An 18,648-nucleotide genomic window follows, 5' to 3' on the forward strand; every position below is an offset into this window, starting at 1 on the left:
GAAGGGGAGAGCGCGCAGCAGGGTGCCGCTCCGTCGCTCTCCCCCTCCCCTCTCCATAGAGCATGAACGGTGCTGTATGCATGCATCGTGCACTCCCTTGTCGTTGGAAAGGATCATGAAAGATCCTTTCCAACGACAAAAATTGGAAGTGTGTACGCAGCTTTAGACACTCATAGGTTCTGGTCCGACATAGAGTTATTATCTATATCTTTGGAGCAATGAAAAGGGGCATATGAGTATGAGTGGCATGTGATCCCCCAATCTTGAGGGGTATTAATCTGCCTGGGAAAGTTCTGAAAATGTAGTATGGATTGTTGAGTACATTGCAATTTTTTCAATAAAAGAGGGAGGTCACTAACTAAAGATATCCTAAACTTACATACAACTCTGCCTACAACATTCATTTGGGTTACACACATTTCAACCACAAGTTCAACTTATATGGTGTAACTTTTACTATAATTTGAATAGATTTTTTCTTATTCACCACAAAAGCATTTGAAGTCAGTGGGATGTGTCAGGTTACAGTATTAATTCTTAACAAGACTGCTATTTTAATAACCTAATATAATTTGCTCCAAGCAGTCAGAACAGGGTGTTCCCGTCATGGTCTTATGACTAAGGCATTAATGAGAATTTCCGTGATGTTATTTCTATTTGCATAGCTTTGAGCTGAAGATTGGGCATGGCTAGAAGTTTGACTCGCTATGCTAATGAATATTTTCTTACTTGCATAGTATCCTTGGAGAAAGGCAAGTTTCTTAGAGACGAGCCGTTCCCAAAGTACTCCCTGTAATAACACAATATTGTTCCAGCTCGTGGGAATACACTCACCTAGGAATGCTACTCAGTTGTACTGTTTGCCTTATCCCAAGCAAAATATTTGGAGTGGCTTGCTACAACTATGCTATATTTGAGTTCTTTTAATATACATACATGCTACTTTATTGTTTAAGGAAATCTGAATTGTTGAGGGGCAATAAAAACTAAAAGGTAAAAAAACAATGAATACCATTCACAAATTTACATTTAAGGTTCAGAAAATATTAACATATATACCTTGAGGACAGCTTATTTTATTTATATTGACTGCCATTTTACGTTTTATCAGCTTAGCAGGGCTTCTGGTTGAAAGTAGCCAGTTTAATGTAGAAGAATGCCACCTTCCTCGTGCATATGCAACAGAACCCTACTTTCCATTGTTTCCTTATAGAACCACCTAAGGGTTTGCCTGTTGATAAACTCCCACAAACACAACCTTTAATTTTATATAGTACATATAGTCCTAGTACAATATTGGTACAACTCCAAAAACAAAAATGCCTCGTGTGCTTTGATGCACATATAAAAATGGTTTAGAACCACTCCTCCTCTTAAGCATCATACAGACATCTATGGTGGTAGTAATGGGGGTTCTGTGAAAAATTACAGCATGGTTTCTTGAAAATTGGGTATTTAGTGCCTTTACAAGCCTCACTCCTTCAGAAACTGAAGCACTTTTGTAAATTAGATTATATTTTTAGATTTTAATTAGTTAGCTATAAGGAGTTATAGGAGTTTTTGGTTTAGAGTGGAGTTCCTCTGTAACAACAAAACCAGAAAGGTTATTGACATTAGCCACTGGTGTTCAGTTGGGTCTTTGTCATGCAATGCAATGTCAGCCTTTCAATCTCTAAGGTAAACATATATCAGGAGCAGAGAATGTTTTACTGATGCTTTTTCTTTGCTTTAAATTATTCCATAGTGTGTGCAGCTACAGAGGTCAGTGAGTACTTTTATTGATAATCTTACTGCTTGTTAAGTAAATATGGTAATACTGGAATATCCATAGTTCACTCTATTTACATTTATTGAAAGCATCTGAAACTAGAACGTGGGTTTTTTCCTAGCAATAATTACATATGCATGTAGATAAGAGAATATTAGTGATAAGCGGACTGTTTGTAATACAAATCATTGTTTCAGGCATTTTAAGCCATATGTTCCTTGTATCAATTACTGACCTTTTTAACAAATCTTTTTTTTTTTTTTGTAACTTCTGCAGGTTTTGTGGCATCTTGACATTTTCCGCCGTAGCTTCCGGCAGCTGACTACACACAAGTGTATGGGGGATTCCTGTATATTCTGTGCTCTTAAGGTATGTTATTATAATGAATTACATCACTGTGGTCAGTTATCTACTTATAAATATATACACTCTTTCCAATAAGTGTAAGTAATTGACAAGAGACTTTCTGTAGGAATAACTGAGGAGTGGTAAGAATGATCTTTATCACTTTATTGAGAGTTTAGAATTTGTGCAACCAGGGACCTGTGCAGCACAAACCCTGGGTCATGAATAAAAGTGGGTATGACATTTTGTAGTTTCTTTAAACCTCTGTGGTCAGTCAAAAAGTACATGACGAGGACAGTAAACAGTCATGTAATTATGCTCCAAGGATAACCAAGAGCATGTTTTCTTTCAAAACACTGCACTGCTTTTTTGTTGGCTTTCTACTTAAGAGATGTTCAGTGGTTATTCCTGTCATACACAATTTCATTACTTAATTCCTAATGTTTTCTTTCTTTTGAAAGGTTTTCAGTGTTTGTTTTTTTAAACATTTTGATAAAATGGACTCAGTTTGTGACTATAATTATGGAGTGTGTTTTTGTTTGGTTGTTCAGCCTTTATGTGTATCTGATGGTCTGGTCATTCAAATGATTGCTGTATGCAGGGTTTGGTGAGGTCTATTAAAGATAAAGGAATCTTCTTTTAGATCCTGGGTGTGGTGCCGTAATGAACATTCCATACAGTAACACTTCTCGATGGCGCTCAGTTTTGATGGCACTCAGTATTCTCCCCAGCCCCTTTTAGCTGGGTGCAGCACCCGGCACTTTTCAGCAACCACTCCGCTGTTTTTGCGTGGTTACTGATAAGTTGGGTCACAATTCACGGGCTCCCACCCGCCTAAAATTTCTTCCCACCCAGCTTAAAAAAATTCTGGGTTGAGCACTGGCACTAAAATTTCAGTGCTTTGTAACCCACTACTGTATGTTGTGGCACACTTGTCTTTTCTGATGTGTTGGCAACCCCTTTGATTAAAATCTAATGCCTTAATTCCACACACATCAGCATATGGCATAACACAGTTAATGCAACACTCCAAAGCAGATCAGTATGTTTTTTGGAGGAAAAGAAATTAAGAAAGATCTGATGAAAGAATGACCCAATTGGAAACAATGGGAGAAAGCAAACTACCAGGTGTTGTGTTCATTGCTTACTTTTAAAACAGGAAACACTTTAAACATTGACAGCTGTGTTGAGTAGATATTTTTTTTGTTGGTTTAGACAAGGGCTGGAGTTAACGTTTTAATTCCTCCAGATGTACAAAGTAAGTCCAGTGAAGAAATGGCATTGCCAGACACTGACCTACTTATTTTCATCAATTTGCCTTCTGAGTGAATTCATCATGTAGCACAAGCATTAATGAGGTCAGCTGATGGAACGGATTTCAACAATGAATGGAAAAGCAGTTCTTAGAATTGTTATAACAAGTGGGATGGTCTTAAAACAGAAGCTCTTGGGAAGAAATGTTTTCTTTGAATCCTGGTCATGGCCTCAACACAACTATTTAATAGCAACTACTCTTCTCTGTAATTATAAATGAATGCAAACAGAAGTATATTTAAAATATTTCATAATTAAACTAGCATGCAGACAATGTGGCTCAGCTAGATTCTAGCATATAAAACAAATAGAGAAGATGGCTGTCAGAGAATGGAAGCTTGTCGTGGCTTGTTGAGATACTGAATGACACATTAATACAATTCTATTTTTCAATCTGTACATCATTAAAGCACATTCACATAAGCTGTGACACTCTTTTGATCCTGGATTGTAGCTGAAATATATAACCTTGTGTTTAAAATATATTTTCTGGAAAAATCTGCCCCAATTCTCCCCCAAAAAGTACTGGTTTTAACCTCAGTGATCTATCTTTAAAACTTTACCAGATACTTCTTCTTTGTCTGACATCACTTAGCTTATTTGCAACTGTGGCTGAAGCCTTATGTACAAAAGCTGTCCCAAAATACACTACATAGCCCAGGTTGTCAACCTCAGGGACCCTTTGCTCTGAGGTCCTGCACCACTACTGGTGAGGGCCAGAGACATTCAGCTCCTTTCCTGTGAGACCAAACTGTCATTGACACACCCTGGGGTTCATCACAAGTCTCCGTTCATAGTATAATACTGCAAAGAGCATCTCATTCTTAGAAGGGTAAAAGGAATAAAATAACAGAAAAGAAAAAAAAAGGGGGAAGAGGATAGGGCAGTGCAGAAACAGTGGCAGAGTATGGGGCCTCTGATGACTCCTGGAAGAATCAAAATATCAACCAGTGGCACCAGCAGCCTCTAAATTGTTCTTCTATAGGCCTTAAGTTCTTCAATTAACATTATTTCATTCATTTGGGAAAACCATTGGGCCAGTATGGGTTACCTTGCCTGATGCCAGATTAGCCGGATCAAGCTATCTGATGAGGAGACATTGGTGATAAGTATGGCTAGAAAGTTCTACGAGATGCAGGAGAAAGAATCCCTGCATGAAAGGAACTGGTCGGGCTGTGATTCTCTCTGTATAGGTTGGTGGACACAAAATCAACAACAGCACTATGAAATATGTTGATTTTATGTAAATACTGTTTATTAAACATATATTAGTTTAATCCTATTTCTATAATCCCCTAATCTAAGCAAAGGAATATTTGTGATTGTTGTTTGTTGTCACCCTACATGGCAAAGTTCAAAGGTGAATTTGAGTTGGCAGACATGAGGGAAAAGTCTCTCATTTTGGCCCCTTTGCTTTGTGTTAATTAGGAGACAGTCTAATCCAGGCGGTGTTCGTAAGATCTTAAACAATAGTCTAACTGAAAGAAGGCATGATGTGTACCCACTCATTTTCTAAATGAATGTTTCTAGCCTGAGCTAAATGCTGTTCCTATTAAAAAGATTTATTTGCATGCACAGACACATTGTAAAATGTTGCTAACTGCTACAATTTATAAACACAAAGGGATTATAACTGTTAGCAAAACTGTATTTCTACTTTTAGGATACATGACCCAGCTAATAGACATTTTTTTTTTTTTTGGAACATGTGCGTTTATTTTTACACCTACCCTAAGCATTTATATAAGGAACGTGAGAAGCAAATTAAAATATTCCCATAGCCTGTCAGGGTATGTGAGTGTATGTAGATATGTGAATGCTCTTTAAAGTTATTGCCAGCTGTAGTAAAACTGCTGCGCTGTTATTTAATGCCTTTACACTTATTCAAGAGGAATTTAGAGCCAAAATAGAATCTGCCATAAAATAATATAAAAAACAATTCCTTATTACCTTATAGTTATCCTAGCTGCCTTTGTCCCCAAATATTGTAATCTGTTTTAAAAATACAACCTTCTCCCCCATTTCAGAAGTGCTAGAATTCACCACAATGTACAGCTAGTCCATTTCTTACTTTCTTGTTGTTTCCAGTCAGTTGATCTATAAGGCAAAATTGTCCTGGTTTGTTTACATAGCAATTAGAACAGTGTTCCTCAGCCTTTGTTCTGTGGATCCCTAGAGTTCCTCCGGAGGTTTCCATGGGGTTCTTTGACAATGAGCAGTTTGTGACACTTAGGTCAGTTTAACTGACCCCAAAGATCTTTTTGGCTATATGTAAGGGTGACATTTTTCCCTCTGGCCAGCAATGTATGAGGCATTCTTGCCCCTAACCACCAAGCTAATATACTGTAAGCTGTTGAGATAGTAATTAGAAGGGGTTCATGGAAGACCTGAAAGTTATTTCAGGGGGTTCCCCCATTTTAAAAAGGTTCAGAAACAATGAATTAGAAGTTTATCTCCTACTCCCAGTACATCACGGAAATACTCTCTTCACAGTTAACTGTGGTAGATTTTGGTAGACTGTGGTAGAAGATAGACTTTTATGTCCGTTGCATCTCGGCCCGATTTTTTTGTTGGGCTTGGGCAACTGTGTCCAACATCACTCCCACATTTCCCTTTTGTAGAAACTACATCTTGGACAAAACATCCTACCTCTATGCAGTTATTGGCCCTGCTGGAATTCTGAGTTGTAAGGTGAGAATGGTAACCACAAAACTAATGATGGGCAAACATTTTTGCTTCAAAAATGAATTGAACTAAAAAGAGAACAATTGTGTGTGTTTTGGGTTTTTTTTTTTTTTGTGTGAAGGATTATAGGGTTATTACACACAAGATAAAAATATGAAATCCTGGCAACAGATGTCTGTTTGATACCCGGGTTTCAGAAGACATCTCTGACAGTGTCGGTATTTGTCTCTGTGCGCTTATTCAGTCGGGTATAGGAATCAAGTGCCTATTTGTTCTTTTAACAGAGGTACCTTGTTCTCCAAATGCCAGCCTCTTCTGGGCCAAACTCAATTACCAAACAATTTGAATGAGTTGAGAAGAGTTGCCAAATAACCGAAAAACATATTTTAAAAAGAAACCTTTTAGTCTTACCTGATCACCATGTACAACTTTGAGCTTTCCCAGGACCTTGGTTCATTCAATTTTATTATGCTAACTTCTATGTTTTTATCAAGGAAGATTCCTGTATGTAAATGCTAATTATTCTAACATTGTAAACATAACTTGTGCTCTGAAAAAGGGACACAGCTCTAAAGAGAGAGCATCATAATGTGCCAGGACTGGGCAAGCCTTCCATAGCAGTCCTAGAGCATCCCAAAATAAATATGTAACACTCAGGGGTAAAGCAAGTTAGGCGGTTTCAATAGGCCCCATAATTTTGAAGTTCCCTGTCTGACCCTTACCTGTCATTAGTGATGTAAAATGTGTTATATGATAACACATTTTATAAAATAATGTTATAGATTAATACAGATGTTATGCCTGCCAACCCCTGGAGAAACAGACATTGAACCAAAATACTTGAACTCATATTTAGAAATAGGCTCACAATTGATGATGCAAAAGCAAGGTGGCTGGGAACAGGTAGCCCCAGCTTAGAATAGGGGGACCTGTTGTCTGTGACCTCTTACCATCTGAATCCATGCAGGTCATTTTGCTTGCCAGGAAGTTTACTTAAATTAGTTATCAGTTTTGGATGGCTTATTAATTTATCTGATGTTAGTTGACATCTTGCATCTCACTTTTTTTGCTTTTTGTTCTTTATTGCACCTTGCAAAAAATGCATTTCAGGATCAATATCCAATGCTTCCTTTATATAGGAGAACAGTATCCCAAAGCTTTTATATCCAAGTACAGTGTTCTCCCCAGCCCATTTTAGCTGGGTGCACCACCCAGCGCTTTTCAGCAACCACCCGGCTGTTTTTGTGGGTGGTTACTGAAGAGTTGGGTCACAATTCATGGGCTTCTACCCGCCTACAATTTCTTCCCACTTGGCTTAAAAAAATTTCTGGGTTAAGCACTGAAGTAGATAATTTCATCACATGCATTTTTTTACTGAAGTGTTTGATAACACTCTACAATGTGTTTGCTTTTATTCTAGGACAGATATAAATGTGTTAGTACTGTTTTTCTTTGCATACTTTTGTGTTAATAGAAAAAGGTTTCTGTTTCTTGAATTGTTGCTTTGTAAACTTGCAGTTATGTCTATCTTTAATGTAGTCACAAACAGCTGTTCAGTTGGAGCATTTTATTAAAAAAAAGAAAAATAAAATAAAAACATTTCACCTTCAGAGAAATCCACTTGTCAAAGTGATCATTATATCTAGAGGCATAGGCAGGCCAAGTTAAATATAAACATGGCTTTTTGCTTTACCAGTCTAGTGTTGTCTATTCTGTTCTGTCCACCAAACATCACAATTGGTTCTTTAATGTGGTGGCTCATTTCTGTTTTTCAGGGAATATTCAACCAATTCCAGTGCAGCAGTGAGAAGGTACTACCGTCAGATGCTCTGCGCAGTGCCCTTGCCAAAACGTTTAAAGATGAACAGCGTTTTCAGCTGGGTATTATGGATGATGCAGCAGAATGCTTTGTAAGTAAAGGCATTTGTCCTACTTTGGAACCCTAAAAATATTGGTACAAATACCAGGATACTGTTTACATTATTTATTCACACATAGGCAACTTTTGAGCTCTAAATAAGGAGTAAACTTAAGGTGTGTCTGCATTTCAAAAGGTAAGGCATGCTAATAGAGATACCATCTAGAGATACAATTTTCCCTCTGACTGGCAACCTCACAACATTTGGAATGAGAGTTGTTACCACTTCATTGTTCACTTTTCTTGGTGTGGAGGAATCTGAATCTGAGTATACAGTCAATACTGTGACTAGTCCTTTTGCCTAATCTTGTCATTTTATCCACAAGCGGAAGTGTTAGTAGCTCTTTCAGGGTTTACTTTGTCCCTGTTAGGGAGATTCCCCCTAACCCTAATTATTGTCTTTATAATAGGAATAGAGGGGAAACTCCTAATATAGTTATTGGTGCGGCTTAGAACAGTCAAAGGTGGCATTTTCCTTCACATTGGGCATATTTACTATGACTTCCCTGGCACAGAAAGTTAGGGCAAACTCTCTATTGGGGACATACATTAAAATGAATCCTGGCGGGGCTTTCCACACTTTGTCAAAAAGTAAGAAATCAACTTTAAGAAGTAAGAATAGATGCAGGCTATAGTTGGCAAGATATAATTTGAAAGTAGTAAATGGGCCGTCTAATCACCAGTTTTAGTTTAGTTTTAGGTTTTACATTTCCTAATTAGTCTGGCCTCATTCTGGAGCCAGCATTTTGTAGTGATATTTGTATTACAGGATTCTTTAACCTATTACCTTCATTTTGGATTATATTATAAATTCTGGCATATTATGAGCAAGTTAAAGGTATATTTTAATATTTATAGCAATGATGGTATAGTACATTTATTTTTCTACGCTCACTCTAAAACCCTAGGAGGCTTTTTAATACTAAAAGTATAACTTAAGGCCTCTGTATCACAGTCCATGGAAGAGAATTTCCGGTTACTTGCGTATGCATATATGGCAACGCTCGCCTTGTTTCTGGGGATTTTTTTTGTGACATCATTCATTTCCTGCTATTGCTTTGTTAATTAACTATATACGGTTTTATAGGTGACACATGAGTGTACTAGGAGTTCAGTTGTCTGTTCCCTTTGTTTTGGTATTACAGACTTTGTAAGGAATCTTGTTCTTTCCTGCCTGAATCGTTTTATGAATAGGTTAGCAAAGGTTAGGGTTTGAGGGATGAACTTTATGTTGCCCTGCTAGAAGGATTTTCCTTCCTTTAGTTTTTACGGGATAATTATTTTTACTGGAACTGAGGAGAGGAACAGACTAGTATTTTTTGTACAAAAACTGAATTTGATTTGCTGTTGTGCTTTTGTTGGAGACATTTGTTTAACACATCTTCCAGTGACAAGAGTTTTTTTGCTGCAAGTAGAAATCACCACAGCAACATTAACAAAAAAAATAACGCAAGTTGAACCCTTCCCCTCTCTGTACAAAACTTGTACAACCAAGGAGTGAGCCACCTGTCAGACATGGTAAACATAGGTTCGGGGTGATCTTACTTTTTACTTTTTAACAATCCCTAAGCAAAAGGACTTGCAAAAACATATGTAGTTGTAAACATTTTGAAGCTTCTAGTGACGAATGACAGATGGGCAGGAAACTTGGCAAAGTACAAAATCAAAAGGTGAAGATACAGTGGAGTTATACTCTACATACAAATTAAATGTGCTAGTATACAAATTAAGAAATAGCAAATCAGTGTGTAATATAACAAAGACTGATATTACCTTGATTCTAAGCTCTCATTAGTTACTCATTTCCAATCCCTTACCTGTACATACATTTTATTGCCTTCAGATCTTTTGGTCCAACTAACCATTGTTGCCAGGTGTCAAAAATAGAGGGTTATGGACCACCTAATTTTGCTATTGGGCTCCATAAATCCCAGGTATAATCCCAGTTTGAAACAAACTACAAAATTGCCAACTACAGTAGTTTATTCATGTTATCCAGGACACCTACCAATGATGATGGCACACCAACAATTTGCAATATTGCTGCTGTAGACCCCTGCAGTGAAGACTGTCAGGGAAAGGTCATTTTAGCCCCCCATCTTTTTGGATCTTCTTTAGAATTACAGCAGTAAGCTAGCAATGTAATATCACTCGTTAGACAATTATAGGTTGTGGTGAAGCCTACACAGTTGTCATATTTGTGTTGACTTCTTCAGGTGGCAGTGTGCCTGCAAAATTTTGTAACATACATTTCTGTGTACAGGAAAATCTTCTAATCCGCCTCCACATTCACATAGCAGATGAGTCCAAAGAAGATATCTGCACTGCTCAGCACTGTATTTCTCATCAGAAGTTTGCGATGACACTTTTTGAACAGGTATGGTTAATTTTTTCAATGTTAATTACGGCACATTATGGGAGTTAAACTGGTGTGTGCAAACTTTGTTCGGGTATGTCTTTCCAAAGGAGTAAAAATGTTTCTCAATTAGGGTTTCTCCTCCACTGGTACTGTGCAGACCAATGTAACAGTGCATTCTTTTCAATAACTACTATGTGAAAGGGCTCGGCCAAAAAAAAAAAAAAGAGACCGATATATGGGTGAAATAGTAAATAAGCAAGTAGACAATCAAACTTAAAATATATTGAGGGGTTTTCTTTACTTATATCTGCCACTGGAGAACAAATTGAATTTGCAACCATGAGGTAAAGCTTGTAGGGAATATACCTGTACCCATACAGGCTTTTATCTGGACCAGGTCACGTTTAATGCTAGAGGGGATTCCAGAACCTTGGTGCTGTTGTGCTGACAAAGGAAGTGGAGGCAAATGTCCTCAATAAGTTAGCATAGGCACCCACAAAGAAACAGACCACATTGAAAGGTAAGATAATTCCATGAACTATCAGATATTTAAAAGGCAGTTTTTGTTTGACAACTGGCCACTTCTTCAGTAAAGGCGTATTCCAACTCTGCAGGAAGCACATTTAGCTGATAGCGCATTGAGAACCTGCTGCATAAGTTTCAAGGTCCACATAGAGCATTGGTTGTGACAGCTGGAAGTGTTGTCTGTTGCAAACAATTGATTATTCGTATTTTCCTTGGTGAAAAGGAAACTGTCCCTTGTTTGGTAACATGTTGCATATCAGTAAAATCAGAAATGGTGGGGAGTGTTAGTGGGGTCCCAGCATTGCAGAGATAAGTGTAGGTATAGGTCTAATCTAAAGCGGCACTAGTGGGTTTTTTTGTTCTTTTTATTGTCTTCACTGGATGAGCTCCTATAACCATCTATGTATGAGCAGTGTAACTTGAACAGTTATATGCAGGATTAACCAACCTAAAAGATAAATTACTCTTGTATAACGTGAGTTTGTTTTTACAGTGTGTCTGTACTAGATGTGGTGCCACATCAGATCCATTGCCTTTTATTCAGATGGTGCATTATATCTCTACTACTTCACTTTGGTAAGATGAAGCAATATAGTTATATTGTATATAACCTTTATATAGTAAGATATAGTTTTATTGGATAAAAATGCTTTACTATATAAGTCATGCAACTCTATCTGAATGTCATGGAGAATTTACATGGTTGTGTTGTCTTTGTAAGCTGAATGACAGTTCTTTTAGCATATTATTATATGCCATAAGATACATTATATGCCACATTTTGTTGTGCATTTTGTTCTTTTTGAAAACTACCCCTATGCAGAATTATGTGCAACACGTCAAAGTCAAAGGCACATGTAGAGATATTTGATTATCTGAAGTGACAATTTTTTTTATTTTTTAGCACTTTTAAAAAAAAATCTGCTGCAGGTAAATTAAATTCATACTTTAAAAATAACTTATTAGTCACAGGTGTAGTGGCAACAAAATATGTTAACATCCAGCTTTATTAGCCAATGAGACGGCTTTATCATTTGTGACTCTGTTATGAAGTTTTTATGAATGAATACTTAACTGATTTGTTTATTTTGTTGTTAACATAGCAACCAGGCAATATTTATGTTGGAAAGAAGAGAAAAGCCGACGCCTGACATGTTTGGTGAATTGTTACAGAAAGCTAGTACAATGGGAGACCTGAGGAACTGCCCAGTGAGTAACCAGTCAGAAAACATCTACCACACACAAATACACATTTCTTTTACTTTGTGTTTACTGAGATGCAACATTTTTACATTTACAGAGCAGCTGTGGTGAGCAAATCAAAATCCGCCGTGTGCTCATGAACGCCCCTCAGATCATCACCATAGGATTGGTGTGGGACTCCGATCACTCCGATTTAGCTGAAGATGTTATACACAGCCTTGGAACCTGCCTAAAGCTTGGTGATGTAGGTTTCTTGTTTTTTTCTTAAGTACAGCTTTTACAGACCAATACATAGCTTTGATTTTTATCCACTTTTTACGTACTTGGAGGAAGTGCACTGTGTATACCACGAAACCCATGCTTCTGCTGAAAAGAACCTAAATGGTTTCAGGATTCCAAGAATTTGTTGTGCCTATGTGCTGAGACCTCATTTCCCATTGTTCAGCCCATCACACACACAAATGAGCAGGGAGTATGAACAAATATTTATATTGGGCTGCTGAGTTAGAAGAGTTACATTAGCACAACACCTAACTAGAAGCAAGTAAAATGATTTATGAAACCTGGAACAAAGGTGGTTTTAGCCTTTATTATTGGGAGCTAAAATTCTCATTACATTTGTTGATAGAAATTTGGTTGCTATGTGCAAAAGTAGCAGTTTTAACTACCTCATGCACAATAAGTTTATGCTCATAGCAGTCTCTATGGATCAGTTGTCGAGTTATGACAACACTAAGGGACATCTGACATTTACCAAATACATTGCCATTACACTCACTTCTCCATAAATAGGCAAAAGATAAGTTGTGGTACTGTAGCAGTGTGGTGAAAACGGTGCGTGAGGGTCACTGCCAAGCTTCTGTGACCTATAGTGGCAAGAAATGCCAATCTGTTCAGGTCCTGAAAATCAAAAGAGTGGTTTCCTTTTTATTTTATTATTTTTGCTTTTTTTTTTTTATCTTTCCTTGCAATATGCATAGGTTCTCTTTAATGCTACCCAGTGATACCCATATGCAACTCATGCTTTGACCTTAATTTATCTAGGAAAATAAAGAATTTAAACTTCTTCCAGATATATTTTCTCACTAGAATGCTGTTTACTCTGAATGAACTAGGGGGAAAGACTTAGAAGTACTTTTATTAAGGCAGGACCAAGTATTAGGGGAGGCATTATAAATGAACTCCAGGCAGATATACTATTAATTCTTTTATTGACTACATAAATTCTATTTATGTTTTGCAAGTATGTGAATTACTTTGATTTCAGTCTCTCACTTCCTTGTACAATAGCACTAAAACTGGGAGAAGGGGCTTAGGTACTAGAGAGAGCAAAGGGATGAACTCATCAGTAATCTGCTGCTCTTTTACTGTACACACAGGCATGCTGCTTGCCTGGCATTGAGCTTTATTATAGGGAATATTATTTCACTACACATAATTGTTCTCGGCAAGCCCAAGGAAGTGATTCATAAAGATTTCATTTTTCTCCCCCAGTTATTTTATAGGGTTACAGATGACCGAGCGAAACATTCTGAGCTGTATCTCGTAGGAATGATCTGCTACTATGGAAAACATTACTCTACATTCTTTTTTCAAACCAAAATTCGCAAATGGATGTATTTTGATGATGCCCATGTAAAAGAGGTAAAATACCGATCTACCTTTTAAAATATATTCTTTCTTATCTCAAAATCTGTTTTTGCCTAGTGATAGAAGCCTTTTCTGTATGAGAATTACAGTACAAATATGTATAGTCCGTTCGGAATTCTTCAAGAATTGAAGGGAGCAAGGATTCTGTTTACTGTGCAGTGTTAAAACATGAACCACATTATTCAATTATGTCTCCTATTGGTTGTTGCCCAACCATAAGTGTTAAGGGATAAATGTTAGTTTAGGTCTTTGTGCACTACAGTTTTTATTAAGAATAAAAAAATGTTAGCAATGCTGGGTATGTCAGACATGGTGAAGCAAACATATGTTTCTTTACTGACAGTACTGTGTACAGATTTAACATTACCTTTTTTATGTAAAAAATCTGGATTCCCAGACAAAATTTTGCTACATTGATGTGCATCAGTTAAGTTTTTTTATGCATAGAGATACATGTTTTGTATGCCTAGAGATGGAATTTTCCTTGAACTGACAAGTGTGCTTTGTAAACAAACCCATGTGATCACCATGGCTGACTATCATAATGACCAAACAGGATTTTGAATTTCCCGCCTGCACCGACGCATGCAGCGACGTCACTGGGAAACCCCGGAGATCGTCACTGCACTCGCCGGATGAAGAAAGAAGACAGAAGACGTGTCCGGAGGAGCTGCGGGGAGAAGGTGAGTATTTTTTTTTAGCGATGGACGCTGGAACAGAACGGATCATCGCAGCGGGGACCAGGTAAGTGAGGGGATTTAAATAGTGAGAAAAGTTCAGGTTTATCGATTTTTGCAAAATCGATAAACCCGAATCAAGGTCGGGTTTAACGGTCGGTTGGTTAAAAAGGGTTCTGCTGACCTGATCTGTGGTTAACAATGTTACACAAAAACATTACTTTCATGAGGATTTTCTAGGCATATATTCAATACCATTCAACACCACTTTATCAATAATATCTTTATATTTTATTTATTATGATTTAAAATCTTTATAGACAAAATATAAAAAAAAGAAAAATTATAGTTATAATATTATAGAAAATATTCCACAATAGAATCATTTCAGTATACTCCCTTCACAGCTTCCACTTTCTCAACACATTTCACAGATTTAACTCTGCTTCTTCAGGAGTAACATTGTAACGGGATTATCACATTTAAATATTGTGTGTGTCAGTGTGTTGCAGCTATTTAAAACCATATTTCTTTCTTGGGTGCCTTTTCTACCTGGGCATAGAATCTGCAGGTTTCATTTTAAGCAAACTCAAACTCAACCTGCGCTGAGTGCCGTTGAATGGTTTTGAACATATGCCACAAATCATCATATTAAAGTGACAACGTTGTCTCAGAAGGCCAAACCTACTGCTGACTTTTAGTCCCATAATGGAATGTTGGTTAACCTTTTCTTGGCACAGTGCATCATGCTAAGGAATGTTAATCTAAAGATTTCAGATGTAAACTGTTTAATGGTACTTATACTATAATTAGCTATTATAATACTAATGACAAGATAGTGGAGAATGAGGAAATTTTGTACTGCTTCTATCTTCTCCAATTAAAATCATCTGGTCTTTAGCAGGTTCTAAAACTCAAAGTTCAAACTTAGGTGTAAAACAATACACAACAAATTACACCCTTTCATTATTTACTGAACAAAAATAAAAGTAAACTGATGAAAACATTTAGTAAAAAAAACTAAAGTACTATAGCTCATCCAACCAACTTTATCAGCAATACCCGGGCCCAGATCATCACTCCTCCACCACCAAGCTTGAAAGTTGGTATGAAGTGTTGGTGCTGATATGCTGTTTTGAATCCTGGAGCAGATCCATTCTAACTTTGCTGGATCACCCAGCTTCACTGATGAAAGTGTATCCTCTCCAGCCTTGGAGAGCTTTTTTAAATCAGACCCACTGTTCCAGAAGTAATGCCAGCTAAACCAAACTAAAATAAATGAATATTTTTATCATGTCGCTTTTGCTTTTCTGCTTTATAGATTGGTCCGAAATGGAAAGACGTGGTGACAAAGTGTATTAAAGGTCACTACCAACCACTACTGCTTCTATATGCTGATCCCAGGGGAACACCAGTCTCTGTACCAGATATGTTATCTCAGATGGATCTGCGACAATACAGTAGAACTTGTTATGACAGTGAGGATTCAGGTATGTGTTTACTGAATATAGCATAGTAACCCAGAACTACTTAAAGGGAATGATCTTGGGCTAATCATTGCTTAAACATGTTCTTATGAGTTGAGCTTTTGTTGTATGAATCAAGCTTTGTTATTTTATTTTGTATTGTATTTGTAACCCAGTATTAAGAATGAGTGTGATCTTTAACTATTTAACAAGTTTTTTTTTTTTTTTTTTTTTACCTTGGTTCCTCCCCTTGATGTTTAGAGAACAACCTGAAATATCAGCACAGTTATGGCATGCTTAATTATGTCTTGGCATTTGTACACTTTAATATCCTCATTATTATCGTTGATATTAAATTTTATTTATAAAGTGCCAACATACTATGCATCCCTGTACAAAAACTAGGGGTTGCAGATGACAAACCCTCATAACTTATTTATACCGGGCAGAGCAGACAAGTCAGAGGTGAACAGATGGATTTATGTATTTGATGATATATGATTGCCAAAATGAGGAGCTGTACAAAGAGAAAATGACAGGTCTAAAGACTGACCCTTGGGGAATATTGACAGGAAGGAGAGTGGGAGAAGAAGAGTTATCGTTAAAAGAAAGGTCCTAGATGTGGGTAGAGTAGGGAGTTCAGATAGTTGGTTAGTCTTCTATAGACCAGGCATGTGGGTAGTTTGTGCTATGAAGCATTTTTTTGGGAGGACAATTGCTTGTTTGAATACAGAGAAAGATACCAGTGGAGAGGGGAAGGTTGAACAAATTAGACAGTGCAGGGCCCAGGGTGTAGGAGTGGTAAAGAGAGGTAACCTCATTTAAACTAACAGGTCTTAAAGTGGTTAAGGGAGGATTTACAGGTAGATGGGGTTGAAATATTATGGTGAACGGAGACATTTTTTATGATTTTATCTTTAAAGTAGGTGGCTATGCTTTGGGGAGAGAAGGAGTAGGGCTTAGGAGGGAGTCAGTTATGGCAAAGCAGCAGCATGGGTTTGGATGGTAGTGAGGATAATATAGCAGAGAAGTAATTTTAAAATACTGTGATATCCACATCACATCCTGGAACTTTTACCCATGGCATGTTCCTTTTGTGGGTTTTTTTTAATCACATCTGTATTTGTGGGATATAACAGGCATTAAAATTAAGAGTAAGGAGTAAGTTAATGGTATAATTTTAGGTTTGCTGCAAAATAGATGTAGAAGTGTACAAAAAAATGGTTGGCTTCAAGTTCCCCAAGTAGTGACCAAACAACCAATATTTAGATTTGATATTGTGACCAGCCACTAGAGGGAGCCTATTAGTATCTTAGTATTTCTGTTACTATTTTTACCTTTTTTTTTTAAACGTAGGTCTGCTTTAATATTGGTACTCTTTTGTGATTTCTAAATTTGATTTAGGATTTAGATAATAAATATAGACCTTTTGATGCTTCAAATTTCAACATGTACTTTTAGGAGTTGGACAATCTAAAGCATGTCTTGGCTCATCTGTGCTCATGACCAAATCATCTAATCAGATTTCCTATTTTTTTAAATCAACCAATTGTAGCTGTTGGTAGCTTTATTCTGAACTTAACCTAAGATATGTTGAAATCTATCATTTCTCCTAATTGCTGTAATCTCTGTATTGTCCATCAGGCAGGGAGCCATCTATCTCCAGTGATACAAGGACAGACTCCTCCACAGATAGCTGTCACTATAAACACTCACATCACGAGTCTGTGGTGAGCCATTTCTCCTCTGATTCACAAGGCACCGTCATCTACAATCTTGAGAACGATGCAGCTTCACAGAGTAGCAGAGATACAGGTATGTGACTTGTACTAAAAAAATGTTGTACAATTATCTTTGTAATCTCACCATGATTAATGGACATTTTAGAAGGTATACATTACCTGTAACAGGTGCTGTGGAAATGAATGAAACAATATGAAATGCCGTGTGTATTTAGCAGAGATAAAACATAATTTATATGTTCAGAGATAAAGTGACCTCTGCATTTTTTCATCTCTCTTCAAAGTCAGGGGCATCTTGTACAGAACCTCACCAATCAACTATTTGAACAAAGTGTAGCCAGGCTTTTGCTGCCTGTTTTTTTTTTTAACACCTCTTTAAGGAGAGAGCTTGTTTTAAACTTTTGCTTCACAAAGAGAAAAAAATTAATCAGATCAAATTAAATAATAACTGGAAAATAAAATATATATTAGCAAAACTTGTTTCCAATTGTGATTCTCTTGATTCAGATTTCCTAAGATGGTAAGAACCACAGGTAGAACATCTGCAATAAAGTTTGGTACATTGGATCCAAAGAATTTTCACAGAAATTTGCAAGGACTGTACAAGTGCCTTAATATTAATAACACATATGGTCATAGTGTAGGGCTGACGGCTAAACACATCTTTTCATTTGCCAGTGATTACCTTTCAAAATTGGTGCTCCGTGCCGACCATAATGGAGTTGTTTTTTCATTGTGTCCAAGGATTGTAGTATGTAATTATGTTTATGTATTATGATGTACTTTTATGTGATCAGGACATCTAACAGACAGTGAGTGTAGTCAACGACACTTTTCAAGGAAAGGACCTTTGACTGACAGAAAGCGCAGTTCCAGTCGACCTCGGAGAAAAGGAGATGAATCACAGTCATCAGGTTATCATAGTGAAGGTCTGATTTGCGGTATTAACAGACTTCTTACTCTTTACCATTTGATTCTTTTCATTTCTTGTGTTTC

General features: G+C 37.0%; 1 protein-coding gene across 2 annotated transcripts in view; it reads left to right on the forward strand.

Annotated features, from left to right (window-relative positions):
* Nucleotides 1-18,648, forward strand: part of USP54 (ubiquitin specific peptidase 54) — a 45,544-nt gene that overhangs the window by 7,722 nt on the left and 19,174 nt on the right. Inside the window, exons 2-11 of one of the 2 annotated variants that reach the window (XM_072424876.1) lie at nucleotides 2,045-2,137; nucleotides 7,888-8,022; nucleotides 10,294-10,407; nucleotides 11,408-11,490; nucleotides 12,018-12,123; nucleotides 12,215-12,361; nucleotides 13,612-13,761; nucleotides 15,766-15,934; nucleotides 17,555-17,725; nucleotides 18,450-18,593. In XM_072424876.1, the coding sequence (XP_072280977.1) occupies nucleotides 2,045-2,137; nucleotides 7,888-8,022; nucleotides 10,294-10,407; nucleotides 11,408-11,490; nucleotides 12,018-12,123; nucleotides 12,215-12,361; nucleotides 13,612-13,761; nucleotides 15,766-15,934; nucleotides 17,555-17,725; nucleotides 18,450-18,593 (1,312 nt within the window). The remainder of the gene's footprint in view (nucleotides 1-2,044; nucleotides 2,138-7,887; nucleotides 8,023-10,293; nucleotides 10,408-11,407; nucleotides 11,491-12,017; nucleotides 12,124-12,214; nucleotides 12,362-13,611; nucleotides 13,762-15,765; nucleotides 15,935-17,554; nucleotides 17,726-18,449; nucleotides 18,594-18,648) is intronic. The other variant, XM_072424877.1, reaches the window with a different exon arrangement.

This window comes from Pyxicephalus adspersus, chromosome 10, assembly GCF_032062135.1.
Source record: "Pyxicephalus adspersus chromosome 10, UCB_Pads_2.0, whole genome shotgun sequence".
Classification (NCBI taxonomy): Eukaryota; Metazoa; Chordata; class Amphibia; order Anura; family Pyxicephalidae; genus Pyxicephalus; species Pyxicephalus adspersus.